Source organism: Setaria viridis, chromosome 1 (assembly GCF_005286985.2).
Source record: "Setaria viridis chromosome 1, Setaria_viridis_v4.0, whole genome shotgun sequence".
NCBI classification, from domain to species: domain Eukaryota; kingdom Viridiplantae; phylum Streptophyta; class Magnoliopsida; order Poales; family Poaceae; genus Setaria; species Setaria viridis.
Window position 1 is genome coordinate 36,574,401 of NC_048263.2, and position 15,908 is coordinate 36,590,308.

A 15,908-nucleotide genomic window follows, 5' to 3' on the forward strand; every position below is an offset into this window, starting at 1 on the left:
TGCCAAGTGTACTTTCCACTTTTAGTGTAGACGTGGGGGGCCCACCTGCAGGCCTTATCTGGGAGGCGATTGGCCCGTTGGCAACACCCCATCCGATTCCTCAATATTTGATTGGCTGCCGCTGGATTTTCCGTGGGGCCACGGCATGGCCCTGCGACACGTTGGAGGAATACTGGTGGGACCACCAGCACAAGACGGCCACCCAATGAAAAGTCGTTCTCTGTATTGTATCCATCAGTTGAGCGTGATGCTGCTTCTGCGTACGCATTAAGTGACCTATATATGGATTTTTGAACTTTGGCTAGAATATCCTCCAAACGCTTGGGAAAAAAATTAATAATATCGTATATGTGATTTCAGTGGATTAATCTTGCTTGTTAATTAGAAAATGAGAATCTCAAAGCCAACTTTACGTGAATATGTTGATGTTCACCTACTGATACCATGAAACTTGTTGTTTTTGAGGTAGCTTAAATGAATAGCTACCTTTCTTTGAGAGGTTTATAGATGCATCAAGTGACACATACATTCAACGGAAGTAATTTAGCATATCCAGAGACTTCCTTGGAATTGGAGAAGCCAAATTGGTCACGCTAATCACCATCATATATTTGTAACGTACGTGTACACGGATGATTGGACATTGTTCTTATTTTACTTTTGAGTGGAAATCATTGTACACTATTAAGGCAGGTGGCACGACTATCAATAGTTGAGCTCTACACTCTTCTATTTTCATGCATGCTCAAGCATAATAAGACTCGCACACATGAGCTCTATTATTCCTCCCTCCTCTCATTCCCTTCTTCCACCTCTCTTCGTCTATGGCTGGAATTTGCAGGGGAGCTACCTCCAATGGGAGCCCCCCCCCCCCCCCCCCCCCCGAGGATCCACCCCTGGAGTGACCTATGAAGATATCCGCCAGTTGTCTGAAGAAAACAATATTGTATGGGTATAGATAGTGTACAAATTTCTTTGTTCATTTCATTTCTCTTTGCATGTCTAGTACACTTTCTACGAACATTCATGCACACAAAGGAGCAGATGAGGAGATCCTCAAAGAGAAATATCAGGACAACCTCTGTTTACTACTCGACTATTAGCGGACGTACATGACATGTGCATAGCATGGCTATCATTAATGTTCGCCTAAAAATAAAGTGATCAACTAAAATTTTACTTGGAGCTCAAACACCAAACTTTTGTAAGGTGTGGACTTTCCATAATAATGTGCGTAGAGATCAGACTAAAGCTCCGTTTGGGAGGGCTTCAGCTTTCGCTTCTCCACCAGCCGAAGCTGGAGCCCTACCAAACGACGAGATGGCAAATAGCTTCGGTGGAGAAGCTCCGTGAATCGCGCTGACTGGAGCCGATTGAGGGAGCTGGAGCCAAAAAAAATTGTCTTCCCGCGGCTTCTCGCGTCGTTGGACACCCTTGTCCTCCGGTGGGGCTCGAGGGCGGTGGTGTAGGAGTAGAGGCGTGGGCGGTGGTGGCTGGCGGCGGACAAGCCACGACAGAGGATGGCCGGCGGCGCGTGCTGGGGCGCGGGGCGGGATGGAGCTGGAGGGCGACGGGGCATGGGTGACGGCGGCGGCATGGGCCTGGAGGGCGACGGCAGTGGGAGCAGAGGTGCGGGGTGGTGGTGGTCGATCACGGGTGAATGGATAAGAAAGAGAGAGGAAGGGAAGGAAAGGGGGAAATAATAGGAAGAGAAGAGAAAAGGGGAAAGGAAAAAAGAAAAAAGAAAAAAAAAGAGAAAAGGGAGAGAAGGGGAAATAAAGAGAGGAGAAAAAACAAGAAAAACGAGAAAACCAAAAAATAAAAATAAAAAGGATAAGGGTATTATAGACATTTTATCATTTTTATCCATGTTACACAGCTACGAGAAGCCGTTTTGCCAAACGTTTTTCTATCCAGACAAGCCGAAGTAAAAAAAAAAAAGCTGCTTCACCGAAGAAGCCACAGGCGCAGCCCTGCCAAACGAGACCTAAATAAGTTTTCTTTTCCACAATGGGTTAGAATTGAAAGTCCAGGTCAGCTTCCCAAAGCAATACAACACTAACCCACCTAATCCCATAGGCTTTTTTTAGATTCAGGGCTGGTTTGGCAAGGCTGCGGCTACGGTTGGAATGACTACGGCTGTGGCTTCTTTAGTGAAGCAGCTTTTTTTGGCTTCGGCTTGTTTAGATGGAAAAACGTTTGGAAAAATGGCTTCTCCTAGCTGTGTAACATGGATAAAAATGATGAAATATCTATAATGCCCTTATCCTTTTTATTTTTTATTTTCCCTCTTCTCTTGCCATTTCTTTTTTTTTCTCCTCTCTTTCCTCCTGCGTTCTCTTTCTTCCTTATCTGTTGCACCTCTCCTCCAGTCCTCCGCCCCCCATGCCCCAACGCTCGCCTCAGCGCCCGCCTCCACCGTGCGCCCCAACGCCCACCACCAGCCGCCTCCACCGTGTGCCCCAATGCCCGCCGCCAGCCGCCTCCACCGCGTGCCTCAGCGCCCAACACCCGCCACCTCCACCGCACACCTCAGCACCCGCAGGCGGCCGCCGCTGGCCGCCACCACCCCGCGCCCTTGAGCTCGCCGATGACCAGCACCTCGCTCTGCCCGTTCGTGGTGCTACCTCGCTCGGCTTGCGGGGTCCTCCCAGGGACAAAGTTGGCAAAGGGTGTGGAGGAGCCGCGGGGAGCCAATTTTTTTAGCTCCCGCTCCATGGAATGGCTCCAGTCAAGTCAACGGCATTTGGGGAGCTCCGGCGGCGAAGCCGTTTACTGCCTTGCCGTTTGGTAGGCATCGGCAGAAGCCGTCCATGGAGCCGGAGCCAAAGACACCCTCATAGTGTAGAACTTTAGTTTATTAGGTACATCGTGCTTTGTAAGACTAACCCTCGTTTTTGTAGATTCAGTGTGTAGAACTCTAGTTTAGGGATGCTTCAGCATCTATACAATTCTGATGTAATAATTTCATTACACTGTTCTAGTTTTTGGCTGCTGCTGCTTCTAAATAACTGAGTGTTGAGCTACCATGAATAGCTTCCTTGGAGTGATTTACGGAGACGTTAAGGAACTTCAGCGATTTAAGCCTGTCACCTGATTATGTACATAAATTCAACGAAAGTAATATGTCCTACATTCCTACCTCGAGACTTCCATGAGCATGTTGAAGCCAAATTGATAGTGTCAATCAGCATCATATTGTAAGGTGTACACAAATGATTGGACACTGTAAAAGTAGCAGTACTAATACGCACTGCCAAGCGACTGAGATCCACTGTGTTTTCTGTCAGGCCCAAAACCAAACCTGTCATGCCATCCGGCCATCCAGGGAAACCCCCCTGCTAGCTTGAGCCTAGGGAGGAAATAATGCTTTGTTTCCAGGAACTCTAGATTTGCAGCGCTTGCAGAAAATGAAAAATGTCGTAGAGTATCCTGGAACGAAGCGGGTTAAATTGATTTTTGTGTTTGGAAGGTAGCGGAGAGGTCAACATATACAGGGTCACCAAAGACCGTGGTTGCAGAGGCCACACCAGCCGAATTCAAATCTTATCCTGTTTGGATAATCGAATGTGTGAATGTCTGTAGCTACATGTATTTTCCTTCTAGCATTTCCCACTGCATGTCGTCGCAGACGTCCAGCCTGGCAGGTGGCACCCGTGGCAGCCTCTGCTCGCAGTCCTGAAGATCGTTTCTGCATAAGGTGGGGAAATCACTGTATTCGAATGTCCACCTGCTGGTGCAAAAGAACTCCATGGAATCGAGCGAATATGAGCTAGAAAATATCATGAACTCCTTCACTCCTTGCTCCAGTGATGAGCCCGCACACTCGTCGACAAGTCTTTCGCTCTGAGCAAGCTAACCCTAGCCGGGACATCAACGTCAAGCGCTCAAGCGTCAAGCCCATCCCGGCATTCCCACGGGTCCAGCCTTCCCAGGGAAAGACAAGAATCAGATCGATCGCACCATCACCGCTATCCGGCCTCCGGGGACGCATGTGGCCGGTTTCATATCGGGGGCTTGGCCGCACGCGCCACGCGGCACCGCCGGCAGGTGTCGCCACTGCGCCGGTGACGCCGACGTGCCGCGGCGCCGTCGTTGGATCGGAGTGTTACCTGGGCGCGCGTGCCGTTCTCCGGCAGCCCTCGCTCTCCTTCTGTCACTGGTCACTGGTCAGTGGTCGCTCTCATGTACACCTTTGCCCCCCACCCGACTGCCCTGGCTGCAGGGCAGATGATGTTTATCCGCTCGGTGAGTCGTGCTCCAGCGGTTGTCAGCGTCGTCGTCGTCGTCTCCAACCTTCTCTTCCTTTCACGGCTGAGATCTTCCAGAAACCCGCTGAGGCGCTGAGACGTGCTAGCGGGCTGGGCTTTCAGGCTTTCAGCCTGCTTAGCTTACAGCCCAGGCAGGGAGGGGGTGTAGCCGATGAGGGAAACAAAGCCTTGGCTTAGATTCAGCCTATTGCCCTATGTTGTCAGGCGATCTGTTCTTTCAGTTTTATTGATGGACTGTTTGGATGATAAATATGATGCCCCCTGTTCTGGCCGTCCTGCTGCTGTACTGCAACTTAAGATGGTGCACAGTGCGCAGGAGGATGCATAGCCAAATAGTGTACGTCTTCCTACATCGCAGCTCAATGTACTCCATCTGCTACGTATGCGCTGGTCTGGTCCTTCCCTACATACGCTACAAGTACTCTCCTTTCATTCGTAGCACGTACCAACTATTCCCTCCATCCCAAATTATTATTCATTTTGATTTTTCTATATACAAAACTTTTTGATAGCATGTCCTATTTTGCCTGTCACCGTGTGATTGGTGAGGTGCCCATAACCACATGCAAAATCGGCCTCCCAGCCTAGGCAGGAATGTGGAAAATTTCCATTTTCCCTCGAGCCTGTACGAGAGCCGCAACCACCCACGTAGCCGCGCGGTTCCGATCTGATTGCTACCCACTCAAGTTTATCATTCAATTCAAGATCAACTTGATCCACACAAGGCTGCAAACTAAATATAAAGGAATTACACGGAATCACATTTACAATCCGTATCTTGCTGATATAGTGACATCAAAATCAAGATAGCTGCCTTTTGGAACCCATGCTTAATAAAGTTAGTAGCATTTTCGCTCCATACATCATAGTAGCATGTGACATCTGTCCTCACTTCCCGGTCTTCCACAGCTCCACTGCTGACCCTGACCATGCCTTGCCCCGCCTTTTTTCCTCATCTTCTGATCACCGGGTAAGACCGTTGCACGCCCATGCCGGCGCCATGGCTGCTAGCCTGCTATATGTGTAGTCTAGGTCCAAGGATCAGTCACCCTACGACGGCAGGTACAACCCACAGAACGCGTACGTACAACGAACTCCCGTTCCGCACGCGAAGAGCATCAGCAGCCGCCGCATCGTCCACTGCTGCGCGCGCACCAGAAAGAGAAGGCGATTTTCTAGCTGCCGCTCGCCTGCCAACAGCCTCGGCCACATACGGCCGCGGCCGCGCCACCTGACGGGGATCGCCGGCTTCCGGCCTCAACCCGCTCGTCATCAAATCAAGCCGATGGGCGCGGAACGGTTGCTACCCGCTCGTGCGTTAATGCGGCTCGGCGCAACTACCCCACCACCCCCTCAAAAAAGGAAAAGCACAGGCTCGTCGGACGGGGTCGGGCGGCCGACCCTCCGTCAACCGATCAATGCGGTTAGGCATCATCAGCGCCCGTCGCCGCGGGTGGCGGTGGGCCGGTGGCCGTCGTCGGGAGCAGGAGGGTCGCTGCGCGGTTGCGCCCCGCCCGTCCCGAGGTCGAGGCGTAGAGACAGCCGGCCGCCGGCGACGTCGAACCGAATGGATGGCGGCCCTGCCACACGTACGCCTGCTACCAGCTGCTAGTTCAGGATCCCCGATGGCTGCTGACCTATTGCATTTGCCCCTGTCATCGCCAGCGCGTATCAGCTCCCACTCGGTCTGCGAGCTTAGATTGCGACGCACATCCGTAACCGTAATCCGTCTACCTTTCTGATGGGGACAATTCATTTCTGGAAATAAAATTCGACCGGGACAATTCAGCTTTAGATAACCTAGACTACAATCTGCCGTCCGATGTCGCTGGCATGTGCGGTTTGCCGTGCAATATTACATCTCTGAGAGGCGTCAAGCGGGAAATCAAATCCTCACTTGGTAAAAAAGAAAAAGAAGATAAATCTTGAAGTGAATCCTCTGTTGAATTTGGGAGGCACATTAAAGGAGTGTTTGGATATGAGGTGCTAAACTTTAGGAGTGTCACATCGGATGTTCGATGCTAATTAGAAGGACTAAACATGAGCTGATTATAAAATTAATTGCATAACACCTATACTAATTCGCGAGACAAATCTATTGAGCCTAATTAATCCATGATTAGCACATGTTTACTGTAGCAGCACATTGTCAAATCATGAACTAATTAGGCTTAATAAATTCATCTCGCGAATTAGACTCCATCTATGCAATGAATTTTATAAATAGTCTATATTTAATACTCCTAATTAGTATCAAACATCCGATGTGACGGGTCCTAAAGATTCCAAACCTCCCTAAGAATTACTGCCCCCAGACAATTTGGCAGCGTGTATTGTCAGCGCAACATGACCTTATTGTTAGTTTTTCCACTCAACCCGGCGCTTCTTTTACTGCGATTTCTCGTTATGTCTCCAAAGTTGGAAACAAAAGTCCCCATCCATCATTGTTCGAAAAAAAAAATCCCCACCAATCCATTAAGGAAAAGGGACTACTTCAAATGGCAAAATTCTCTGGATTAGTCCCAAATATAATCATAGGCTCGCAGGGCTACAGCCGATTAATTGTCGTTTGTTGACAGGAGAAGATCAGAGAGCGATAATCAACGGCAGAGTCTCCCAAATCATAGCTGTTGTGCGAGAGTGAAGGACAACAGCTACCCGGCCGGGGATCTCCAGCACAGTCAGCCATCTACTCGTCTATCAACCGAGCGCCATTTTCTCAACGCGTGTTTTCATTCAAAGCAGTGGGTGCGGAGAGATTGTGACCTTCAGACAGTTGCCTCTGCCTTTAAGTTTCATGCCAGTTTCAGGTTCATCGTAACTAGCCGCAACGAAACACTAGCCTGCCGGCACAAATCACAGCCTCTGCAAGCCTACCAGTTACCATCAGATCGGCCACGGCAACATGAAATTCTTCTTCAGAGAGGGGGAGACAAACTTCCAAAAAATTCACAACAATGGCGGTCGGCAGCAGCTCCATGCTAACCCAAACAGGAGTTGAAGGCTGAGAGTGGCAGCTCGTGGGCCTGGGCGTCAATGCCTATCAAGAACGCCCGGCGCGGCTCCAGGCTCCTTAATGATTTGATCAATCATGCATACCTGCAATTGGTTTGTTCTGATACACGTCCATGTCAGATTAATTCCGGCAATCCCTGTCACCTGTGGACAGATATGGACATGTTTTGAATGAAGGAATTTGGTAGCAGGAAACAGAATTTTCTTCAAGGTACTAGGCGTAGCAACTCCGAGGACATGGACACGTCGGAGGTCGAGCTGCACACTTCTGTTCTGAGGAGGACAAATGGACACCGAAACATTCCCTTGTCCGACGTCTATCCTCTCGCAGAATTTCACTAGTTAGACCGAATGATTGCGTTGTAGCAACTGAACTGCACTTCTCTGAACTAATAAAGACGGATATATTAATCTGCAGAATTTGATTACGCAGCAAAGCTCTGCAAGCAACGTTCAGTAACCATGCATCAACTGATCAAACTTGTTCAGAAGCCCGCAGGTGATTCTCTCCAGATATCTACTGCACCTTTCAGTGCCGCCATGATCATTGATCAGACTTTGAGATGGCAGGGGTAACTCGTAATCTCTGGATGGCATTTCGTGCTTCTCGAAAGGGCCACTAAATTCACTGGTTGGAGGTCTATTTCGGTCTTGTTCTTGCAATTTAAGCTAATAAGCTGGACATTTATTAGCTCAACTGTGTATCACCTGTGTACAACTGCCGAGAATACCATCATTATCATACACCATGAGTTGAGTAGTTGACACAAATATTCCTTTTGCGAACAACTTCGATTCTATTTCCTGTGGATTTCGTTCTTTTTCGAGAGGGTCCATAAATTAATCAGTTGGAGACTTGGAGGTCTATTTCGGCCTTACTGTTTCAATCTAAGCTGGATTTTATTTTTTTTTTAAATAAAATCTAAGCTGGATTTGATTTGTAAAACGAAAGGCTACGCGGCACTGAAAGTTTAGGATTCAAATAGCTGCAGAAAGCAACAATCAAGGTAGCTAGAAGACACTTCCATTCCCTTCACTCGGTCGTAACCTTTGTCAATTGTCACTTCCATCTTCATCCGCAAGCGGCCCCAACTCGCCGGGCTGTTGCTGCACAACTCCTGCCTGCATGCACGGCCATTAACCCCTTCACTGCAGGCAGATGCTCTCCATGTCTTGTTACCAAAAGTCCAAAACCCTTCAGTAGTTCACTGCAGCTCACCTCCATGGCCATGGCTTTCGAGCTCTCATCTTCCTCATCAGTTCTTCGCCCTAACGCGGCCGGCCGTACGTATAGAGATATACAGTGACCTGTCGCTCTTCACCCCTGAGTTTTGATGCTGCTGCTGCCGTCGTCTATCCAGTATAGTACGTATAGCTGACATGTGGTGTCCGTCCCACTGTAAGTGCACTTTTAGAATTTGAAGTGCAAATTAGTATTGATGGCAAATGACAATATTACCCTTGTAAAGGTAAGAGATGGCAGTAATCATTGCAGAATTATATGGTTTGAAAAACAAACTGGAAAAGTGACCATGTGCCACGTTTACAGTCTGGAATATTTCAGAAGAAAAAAAGTCACACCAAATCTAGAACCGTTACACTGAGGAAAGTGGCGCCAAATTCTAAATTGGAGATGTCGTGTGGTGGTAGAAGTACCTCCAGCACATCACAAACTCCAGCAACCAAACGAGCGACATCCATTCCATCTTGGCATCCTACAATCCACTTCATCATCAACCATAACCATTGATCTAAACACAGTACCGGATGAAGGATATAGACATCCCTTACCTGATCTAAATGAAGAACCACCAGATGAGCAAGAAGATGAAGTCCATGACTGGAAGATGAAGTCTATCGCCTGGAAGAAGTCAAGCTGCTATGCATGGAATAGATCTCAATGTTGATGCTTTTGAGCTACAACAACCAAATGAAGGTAATGTATTCTTTTAATTATATCAATCTATCAAGACTAGCAATCATTTTGTAACGTGGATAGGCTAACAATCAGTATCATAACAAAGGTAACAATCAAAACAACATTTTGTATAGTGTAGTAACAAATGATGCATGTTCATTGGAAAGGGGTAAAACAAGTTATCAGCTCAAGTAATCTTTGGGCTACAATATTAGGTAGAAGAACTTATTACCTTTTTTCTTTGTAGACATAATGGAGTACATGCAAGACTATGGTACGGATGCTGATATTGCAGACATAGCCTTTCATGAAAATGATTTCGAGGACTTTGATTTTGAACATGACCATGCAAATGAAAATATTTCACATCAGTCCAGAAACTTGACAAAAGCTAAAAGACATGCAATTTATGAATCATTGCTTGAGAGAAGTATGCGTGGAAGATTAAAAAAGAACACTACAACTAGAGTTGTTGAAATGTTACAAGTTAGTAGGTATCAAGTGCAACGTGTTTGGCGGAGAGTGAAGGAGTGTCGTGCACAAGGAAGACCAGTGGATGTTAGTTCAAGGAAGGCTAAGAACTGTGGCCGCAAAACAAGACAAGCTGATCTATCTGAGGTTCTTAGTGTTCCCGTACGCAGAAGGACAACTATACGATCTTTAGCTGAAGCTATTGGTGTAACGAAGAGCACTCTACATAGGTGGTTCAAGCAAGGGCAACTATGATGCCACTCCAACACACTAAAACCTCTATTGACGGAAGAAAACAAGAAAGAGAGACTGCAATGGTGTGTTGCCATGTTAGATCAACAGACATTGCCAAATGAACCTAAGTTCATCGATATGGAAAACATCATTCACCTAGATGAGAAGTGGTACAACACTAAAAAAAGGACAAGACCTACTATTTGCTCCCAAGAGAGGAGGAATCATACAGGACTGTGCAAAATAAGAATTCTATTGGCAAAGTCATGTTCTTGACGGCAGTGGCCAGACCTAGATATGATTATGAAGGTAATTATACTTTTGATAGAAACATAAGAGTGTGAGTATTTATCAGAAAGGTACCACACTTGTTTTCACTTTCTTACATTAGTTCGAGGTACTCATTTGTGATCCTTACTTCAATTTATTTCATACAGGAACTAGCAAAACAAAGAAGCCATGATAGAGGAAGGGGAACCTTAGTTACCAAGTCTATCAAGGTAGATCGAGATATTATGAGGTCGTGTATGATTGCTAAAGTTCTAGCAGCTAATGTTGCATGATGGCCTCGAGAAAATGTAGGAAATTCTATTTGGATCCAGCGAGATAATGCTCCTTCTCACGTGCCAGTGCATGATGAACAATTTGCTACTTTTGTAGCACAGATAGGACTGGACATACAGATCATCAACCAAACCTCCAAATTCCCCGAATATGAATGCACTGGACCTAGGATTCTTTGCTTCTCTTCAATCATTAGCCTATGGTACAATCTCTAGGAACGTGGATGAGCTGATTGAGAATGTAAATTTTTTTTTGATGAATACGACCCATCTACTTTGAATAGGGTATTCCTAACACTACAAGGTTGTTTGGTTGAGGTGATGAAAGATGGTGGCGGAAACAGATAGAAGATTCCTCACATGAATAAAGATGGGCTCGAGGCACTAGGAATGTTGCCTAAAAGTCTTAGTGTTGACTGCCAGCTATATGAAAATGTGATGGAGTCTTTAAGAAACTAATTGTATTGGTAATATTGTATAAAACACGACTCGTGCATATAACACGAGTACTTTTGTAATTAAGAATTAGGCACAACATGTAATTAAGCTACTAATTGTATTGCTTTGGCTATATAAACCTTTGTTTTTGTAATTGTAGCATAGGGTGTCCCCCTGTTTCATTTTATAATTCTGCCATAACATTCCAAATTTATAAACCATAAACCAATAGCATGATTAATGGTTCCACTTAAGGCACATATAAGTATAGACATTAATTAGCACATATAAACAAAACGGCATACACAATTTATATTTGAGGGTCACGTAACAGTTCCACTAACACATATAAACACAGACATTCATTAGAAATATAAACATTAACTTACACATACGAGAACTCACAAACATTCCCCATCACAAAGTAGATGTCCATGACCCATCAATATCATTTCGCCATCGCACCAGATGTTAAGTAATAGCAAATGAACTAGGAGTTGAAGAAAGCAGGCACCTGATGAAGACGTCATGGAAGGTTGGATCGATGTGGGCAAGCAACATCTTCAGGCGCGTAACCACCTCCGGGTGCACCTCCTCGCCGGTAGCCGCGTCCGTTGCAACCTTGACGCCATCAGTGAGGCCTCCCGAGGCCGCAACCCTGACGGCATCTGCGGGGATGCCCTCGGCCACCACATCGACGCCATCCACCAAGACCCTATCGGCCCCAACCGCTGTGGCATCCGCGCCAACCGTGGCGTCCCCAAATCGGTGACCTTGGCGCCGCCCAGCTCCACCTCCATGCCAGACTCTTCATGCTCGGAGTCAGGGACGTACATGTTGCCGTTGGTGCCCACGCGCATGTGACCCCACCGCTTGATGAGGTGCCCCCGCACGCAGATCCAGTCTCCACAGCTGCGGCTACCCAGCTTCTATACAAGGTCGTCGTCATTCCCTCCACCGTGGCCGCGTAGCTTTGAGCCCCCACCACGCCGACGGATCCAATTGCGACGGCGTGGGCACCTACCGCCACCAGTCATGAAAGTGAGGTGGATGAGCGTTGGATTGGGAAAGGGTAAGGGGAACGCGCGCGGATGGAGGATGCTAAGGGGTTAGGAGGAGATCTGGAACGCGCGCACAAGGAGAGGGAATGGGGCGATGAGGCGTTGTCGGGGGTCGGGTTGCTGGATCCATGGCAGCAGAAGCGAGTGGTGATGTGAAGACGAGCGGTGCGGGATGCTGGTCGTGCGGAAGAAGATAGAAGAAACGAGTGGAAGGAACTAGGGCCCCGTTTGGTTCTTTAGGAGCTCCTAAAATTCCTGTCACATCGAATGTTTAGATACTAATTAGAAGTATTAAATATAGACTAATTACAAAACCAATTTCACAGTTGGAGGCTAATTTGCGAGACGAATCCATTAAACCTAATTAGTCCATGATTTGACAATATGGTGCTATAGTAAATATGTGCTAATGATGGATTAATTAGACTTAATAGATTCATCTCGTGAATTAGCTTCCATTTGTGTAATTAATTTTATAATTAGCCCATGTTTAGTCCTCCTAATTAATATCCGAATATTCGATGTGACATAAATTTTAATCCGAAGTAAAGAATCAGACACGCTAGGCCATTCCAGCTTTCAGGTTCCGGCTGGTGTACTTCATTTTTTAATTAATAAATGGAGCTCACAAAGACTCAGTCTGCCGGCTGCCTGGGCCAATGCTTACACCAATAGCTGCTGTTAATTTGGAAAAAAAATTGAATCCCACCAGTGCAGTTAGAAAGGAACGGAGGGAGTATGTTCGTCATGGTTGCAGTCTCGCTGGTCTCCCCTCTGTGGCGTGGCCCCTGACGGAGTGAGTCACCATAGGCGCAGGCGGGTCCCGCGAGGCCGCCAGCACGGCAGCACCCGTGCTTCGCTTGACCGCTTTAAATTCTCGCTGCCTCTCCTCTCGTCTCGCTTCAGACTTCAGTAATCACAGTACTGATCTACGCCCTGAGCCTGGCCCGGACAGCCGGCAGCTAGCTTAGTCCAGTCCCGCGCTGCAACCCAACTCGCCGGGGGTGTGGGCGCCGCCTCGGGGTTCGCTCACCATGGTCTCCTCGGCGCAGCTCAGGCGGCTCAAGCCCCTGTACCAGCTGGTGGTGAACAACATCCTGGCCATCGTCGCGGTGCCGTTCGCCGCCGCGGCCGTGCTCAAGGCGGCGGAGCTGGGTCCCGGCGAGATCCTGGCGCGCCTCCGCGCGCTCCGGCCCGCGCACATGTTCCTCGCCGCGTTCCTGCCGGCGGCGGCGGCGGCGCTGTACCTCAGGCTCCGCCCGCGCGCGGTGTACCTGGTGGACTACGCGTGCTTCCGCACCAACCCCAACTGCCGCGTCCCGTTCGCGACGTTCCTGGAGCACTCCCGCGTGTGGCCGGGCTTCGACGAGCGCAGCGTCCGGTTCATGACGCGGCTGCTGGAGCGCTCGGGGCTGGGTGAGGAGACGTGCCTGCCGTACGCGCAGCACTACATCCCGCCGTCCCGGGACCTCGAGTCCTCCCGCGCCGAGGCCGAGCTCGTCATCTTCTCCGCCATCGACGACCTCCTCGCCAAGACCGGGCTGTCCCCGCAGGACATCGACATCCTCGTCGTCAACTGCAGCCTCTTCGCGCCGACGCCGTCCTTCACCGACATGATCATGCGCCGGTACAAGCTCCGCGAGGACGTGCGCGCCGTGCACCTCGCCGGGATGGGGTGCAGCGCGGGGCTCATCTCCGTGGAGCTCGCCCGGAACCTGCTCCAGGTGGCGCCCCGGGGCGCGCACGCGCTAGTGGTGTCCACGGAGACCATCACCCCCAACTACTACATGGGGCAGGAGCGCGCGATGCTGCTCCCCAACTGCCTCTTCCGCATGGGCGGCGCGGCGGCGCTGCTCTCCACCAACGGCGCCAACGCGCGGTTCCGGCTGGCGCGCGTGGTGCGCACGCTCCGCGGCGCCTCGGACAGCGCCTACCGGTGCGTGTACCAGGAGGAGGACGACCGGGGCAACGTCGGGATCAACCTGTCCAAGGACCTGATGAACATCGCCGGCGACGCGCTGAAGGCGAACATCACGGCGATGGGTCCCCTGGTGCTGCCGGCGTCGGAGCAGCTGCTGTTCGCGCTGTCCTTCATCGCGCGGAAGGTGCTCAACAACCGGATCAAGCCCTACATCCCGGACTTCCGCACGGCGTTCGAGCACTTCTGCATCCACGCGGGGGGCCGCGCCGTGATCGACGAGCTGCAGCGCAGCCTGACGCTGTCGGACGAGCAGGTGGAGGCGTCGAGGATGACGCTGCACCGGTTCGGGAACACCTCCAGCAGCTCGCTCTGGTACGAGCTCGCCTACATCGAGGCCAAGGGCCGGATGCGCAGGGGCGACCGCGTCTGGATGATCGGCTTCGGCTCCGGGTTCAAGTGCAACAGCGCCGCCTGGGAGTGCATTCGCCCCGCCGCCAACGCCGACGGGCCATGGGCAAACTGCATCCACCGGTACCCCGTCCACATCCCCGACGTGCTCAAGCACTGACCGCCCCGTCCGTACAGCCGCCGTTCCTGCAGCCCTCTCCGTCCGGTGTCGCGCATCTCCCAGTACATCTCCATTACTACTCTTCTGTGTTGTGTTCCCTAAACCGTTGGCAACAGCGACCGGGGCCGGCCATGAACTCGAAATTCGGGGGTCGAGGACTTGTCGTGTCAGCGAGCAGCGGCGGCGGCGGCGGGCTGGTCGTCATAAAGGCGGCGGGTCGGGTCAGGCTCTGGTGCATGTGCGCCGGGAGGGCAAAACGTGATCACGTCGTCCTCTTCCAGGAGGGCGGCTGCCGGCTTTACACGTACACTCGTTGGATGTGACTCGTGTCGTGTCGTGTTCCCACTTCCTTTTCTCGATGTGTGTTTTTTGTGTTTCTTTTGATTCATTCATCCAGTATAAGCATAAGCAGAGAGACGAGAGCTAGAAGAACAAGGAGAAGAAGAAAAAGCTTGATGTATTTGTGTACCTTACCTACTCTATCAATATAATGAATTGTTTCAATTTAAGTAGTGCCTGCACCTGCATGCATCGCCGTGAGCTGAGACCCAGGCCTTGTTCTTGTTTAGTTCCGCGAAGTTGGCGCCGCCAAAATCATTGTACGTCACTATAGCATTTCGTTTGTATTTGGTAATAATTGTTCAATCGTTGACTAATTAGGTTTAAACGTTCGTCTCGCAAAGTACAACCAAACTGTGTAATTAGTTTTTAATTTCGTCAATATTTAATACTCCATACATGTACCGCAAGTTTAACGTGACGGTGAATCTTCTTTTTGCATAGTGCTAAAGTTTGGGTTTTGTTTAGTTGCCCAACTTTGGACAACCAAAAATATTGTAGCGCAACTGTAGCGTTTCGTTTCTATTTGTGAATTATTGTCCAAATATTGACTAATAAGGCTTAAAAGATTCGTCTCGCAAAGTACAACAAAACCGTGCAATTAGTTTTTGATTTCATCTACCTTCAGTACTCGCTGAATGTACCGCAAGTTTGATGTGATGGGGAATCTTCTTTTTACATAGCCTTGTTTAGTTGCCAAAATTTGGAGTGCCAAAATTACTGTGCCAGCACTGTAGCACACTGTAGCGTTTCGTTTGTATTTGTGAATTATTGTCCAAACATTGACTAATTAGGCTCAAAAGATTCGTCTCGCAAAGTATAACAAAACTGTGCAATTAGTTTTTAATTTCGTCTACATTTAGTACTCCATGCATGTACCGCAAGTTTGATGTGATGGAGAATCTTCTTTTTGTATAGTGCCAAAGTTGGGAGTTGGGGTGAACTAAACAAGGGTATAGTACCAAAGTTTGGATTTTGGGAACTGTTTGACCTTGGATGCTGGGGAAGGCGCCAGATTGTTCACTGTTGCTGTTTGCCCGTTGCGACTGTGCCGTGCACTGCAGGCATGCAGAGCCTGGCAGTGTCATTTCATTTTCCCCCACCGGTGC

The 15,908-nt window shown here is 49.2% G+C and overlaps 1 protein-coding gene across 1 annotated transcript; it reads left to right on the plus strand.

Moving 5' to 3' along the window:
• Positions 1-12,862: 12,862 nt before the first annotated feature.
• LOC117864484 (3-ketoacyl-CoA synthase 5) lies at positions 12,863-14,969 on the plus strand. The gene has a single exon (XM_034748645.2). It carries the CDS (start codon positions 13,006-13,008, stop codon positions 14,458-14,460), a length of 1,455 nt encoding a protein of 484 aa, XP_034604536.1. The 5' UTR covers positions 12,863-13,005; the 3' UTR covers positions 14,461-14,969.
• Positions 14,970-15,908: the final 939 nt, after the last annotated feature.